Raw genomic sequence first — 4,092 nt, forward strand, 5'->3', positions numbered from 1 at the left:
TCTGTCCTTTAGAATTCATATGCTCAAGTCAGCAAACAGCATTTCCTTCCTGTTTTGAACTCTTGTGTTTGTTGTCTTTTTTTCACGACTTTTCTCTGCAGTCACTCTCTCTCGGTTTGAAATGTTCTCTTACCTCTCTCGCTGGTGCTCTCCCGCACTAGAAAGGATCCCACTCTGTTCACGGGGAGAAGCAGCAGCTCCTCGGCTTTTTGCCTCTCCACCCCTTCAAACAGCCAACTGGAGGAAAGAAAAAAACACACACAAAGCCATTCTCTGAAAGTTCATACACTGAAATTGATCGCTTATTACTTATCTTGAAACCAAGAGAGGTCTCAGTGGATTTGTTGCTGTCAGTAATTCAGTGTGTGCTCAGATAAAAAAAGTCATTTCTGTACTCTGAACTTACCCATGGTAGACTTTTGCCACATGACTGTTGGGTATGTAGTTTTCCTTCCCTGTTTGGACGGAGCGAACTCTCCACCAATAAGCCTCCCTGTTCACCACAAAAAGACAAAGAGGAATCATCGACACGGCTGACCTTTCCAGCACTTCTCTGATCTGCAGGTCTAATTTCCCGTTCCTCAAATGTACTGATGACGCGTCGACGAAAAACGCCAAACGTGTTCTTACTGTGCGAGGACTCGGAGTTTCTCCCCCGTTCTGTAAATGGGTGCACTGATGTCAGGGGACGGGTAGTCCTGAAGCACCACCACCACCGTGTCGTCTTCTAAACCTGCAGAGATTATTAGTTGAGAAATGGATAGATGCTTCCACAAGTTTCCACAACACATCAAGGTGTAGAAATCTGTCAGAAATGATGATGAATTATCATGATGAAAGTCTTAAAACATCCAGGATGCAAGATAACGTTGAGATGTATAGTTTATGGCAAGAAATGTGTGAATTTCAGTAAAAATACAGATGAACTCACCCCACCTTATTTTCTGCTATTGGTTTTAAAGACTGCTTCTACATGTTCATCTAATATTTTTTGTATTTACCCGTTATAGACAGAATGCTCACGTCTTCAAAATCACCCTCAAAGGGCCAGATGTAACCGTCATACAGAATAAATGTAATTAAATGTAACCAAATATAATGTAAACTAAAGGTAACTACTCCATAACATATTACTAAATAACTTTCTGTATTTATTACGTATTCAAGTTACAAATGTGATGCATTATAGATGTGACCCTATCAGCATTGGTGACTCTTGATAAACTAACAGTTTTAAAAGTCTGTATCTCACACACCTTCAGCATGCACTGCTTCAAAAACAGTGGCAATGAACGCACCGCTAGCGTTCATTGCCACATCGTTTTGGGTTGTGACTTTTTTGACCACTTTGCGGGTAACGCAATCGCCATGCATTGTGGGAATTGTAGTTTATGGTCAACGCGCGTCTTACAGCAGCATAGATCTATTTTAACACAGATTTTTAAGACCAATTGATCACTCGCGGGCCACATAAAATGACGTGGCGGGCCACATCTGGCCCCCCGGGCCTTGAGTTTGACACTTGTGCTCTAAGCTTTAAACCGATCACGCTTTCATGTGTTACATGCTAACTTTCTGTGGCTGCTAACGTCTCACTAATAATAATGTTTCATAAAAGCAGAGTGCATTGCTATTAGTCTTGTTAGAAATCCAACATTCAAATACATTATTTTGGTAACACTTTAGATTAGGGAACATATTCACCATTAACTAGGTACTAACATGCATATAAGCAGCATACTAGCCCTTTATTAGTAAATATTAAGCACGTATGAACACCTTACGTATAGGAAAAATCTTAATTCATGTCGCAATAGAGGTAGAATAAGGTTATGTAGAATAAGGTGTTAATGATTACTAATAAAGGGCTAGTATGCGACTTATATATTATAGTAAGCACCTAGTTAATGGTGAATATGTGTTCCCTAATCATACAAATGGTACAAATTAAAGCCAGCATTTCACATCAGCTCCAATTTGTGTTTCTGAAATGATGTCATTTGAACATATAAATTCATTATTTCAAGTATTTCAATGAAAACTAAGACAAAGAAATATAAATCTTACTCTTCTGAGAGCCGCCGAGGTTTTGAGCGTCGATCTTGTCCGTGGCTGCGAGTCCTCTCATCATGTTCCCCATCCTCCAGATGCACTCCAGCCTGAAGTGAGAAGAATTGTCATGTAACAACTTATTGAACAAAAAACCATGAAACTTCTCTCTTCTTCTGCACCGCAGATTTTGTAACTTCCTACACGATCACAACTTTTTACACACGCTCGCCTTACAGACTCATTGCAAAATGGGAAAAGCTGAGGCTCGATGTTATCAGACGCGAGTTTCCATGGAAGCATCTCTCACTCCATGTTCTGACACCCAGACAGTGTCGTGATGACATGGTAGAAATGTGTATGTTGCACAATCCGCTTCCCACGTTGCAAAATGAATGCGGAACATATGATTCATCAAATATGTGGGGATATAAACACGCCATCAGTACAGATGGCCCTTCATCAGGGTCAAAGCAGTAAATGAAGACACTGACCTGTAGGATTTGTAGTTTGACTGCTGTGTTTGGCATCAGGTGTGGAACGAGAGACGCTGGCCCAGACAGGACATGGTCGCGGCGCGTGTGTTTTCGGGTACTAGACAAGTACCATGTTCACGAAAGTGTTGACAGGAATGACCCCCCGTCACAGAGCGTAGCTGCAGCTCTGCATCTGACAGAACACTCACTTCCTGTACTGAAATGAGGAAGAGGGCCGACACGACTGAGACACACACAGCAGATTATGAAACAAGTGCACACACAACAGCTGACTATATTTAGAGTCATGGAAAATGTTTGTTTTTTTTCATGTCAGATATAGTTGCATATCTTCAGTTTAGATCTACGGCAGAATCATTGTGGTTATAGAAGATATGGAACTGTTCGCTTGAATATTTGTCTATATTTGACTCCTTGTGTCACTTTAAAAGACATTTTTCTCATTTTATGGCATACACTAAAAAGGTTTAAGTGCAGGTCTCTGAAAGAAGAAGTAGTTTCATAGTTACCCGTGCTCACGTTCCCTCTCATAGATGGGTTTGTAATTGAACGAGCCTCTTCCTTCTCAAATATTCTCATTATGAGTTTAAACATTTTTAAAAAAAAATCCAGATTGAGTTCTTGAGCTGTCGTGACGTGATTTACACGTACACGTACGTATGTTATTTTGAGACAGCCAACCAGTTCTGCCCAGTGGAAGCAACATTTCACAGATTTTATGTTTCGGTGGGACAGCCAGAGGTCTGGTGCGTGACAAGCTGCCACATGTGATTATCGGCATAAAAAACATGTGTCTAGACGACGCAGAAGCAAGGGAAAGCAGACAAAGAAGAGTCAAGTGCGCCGAGGGACCCATCGGTCGCTTATCGTCCAACGGCTACATTTGAAATGTTTTAATTTCTTGACACAGTATATTTTCCATCCATATCAAAAAAAATCTGGATTATTTCACTCCAGACCACGATACTCCTGCCACATTTCCATCTTAAAAACAGCAACATGAGACCGTTTAAGTCAATTTCACGTTGTTTACGCAAACTTATCTTATCCATAAATCATAAAAACACTGCTTTCATTTACCAGCGTTTTTTTTTTCATTTCTTTCATTTTTAAGTGTAGTGCAGACACACTGTGAGAAAACACTGAGCTGGCTGTGCTTTTTGTGGGCTTCCTGCCCTCTGAGTGTGTGTGTGTGCGTGTGTGTGTGTGCTACCTTTCAAGGACTTCTTCTTTATAAACACTGTCCTTGTCAGGACCATTTGTCTTCATGAGGACCATACTTTGGTCCTCACGAGGCAGAACCTCATTTCTGAGGCTCTGGTTATGTGAGTGAATGTACACAGTATGTGTGTGTGTGTGTAATTGGCTGATGAGAAGAGTTTTTTTTTTCTAGCTAAAGGTAAGAAAAGCTTGTGTGGTTTGTTGGGCAGCAACTGGTGTCAGATGCCAGGAACGTGAACTGACGTGGCTGCAAAGAAAGAAGGAAGGAAGTCTTCATCGGCTTTGGATGAAAATACATACAAGGTCACCATGTAGATTATGTCTT

At 41.0% G+C, this 4,092-nt stretch overlaps 1 protein-coding gene across 1 annotated transcript in view; it reads right to left on the reverse strand.

Moving 5' to 3' along the window:
* The window catches only part of sla1a (Src like adaptor 1a), a 4,799-nt gene extending 2,160 nt beyond the window's left edge, over positions 1-2,639 (reverse strand). Inside the window, exons 1-5 of the mRNA XM_083900219.1 lie at positions 2,544-2,639; positions 2,068-2,159; positions 631-733; positions 407-493; positions 134-237 (exon numbers count right to left, since the gene is read on the reverse strand). Of these exons, the coding sequence (XP_083756345.1) occupies positions 134-237; positions 407-493; positions 631-733; positions 2,068-2,140 (367 nt within the window). The 5' untranslated portion in view covers positions 2,141-2,159; positions 2,544-2,639. The remainder of the gene's footprint in view (positions 1-133; positions 238-406; positions 494-630; positions 734-2,067; positions 2,160-2,543) is intronic.
* Between the last annotated feature and the right edge of the window lie 1,453 nt (positions 2,640-4,092).

This window comes from Microchirus variegatus (assembly GCF_963457635.1).
Source record: "Microchirus variegatus genome assembly, chromosome: 13".
Taxonomy (NCBI): domain Eukaryota; kingdom Metazoa; phylum Chordata; class Actinopteri; order Pleuronectiformes; family Soleidae; genus Microchirus; species Microchirus variegatus.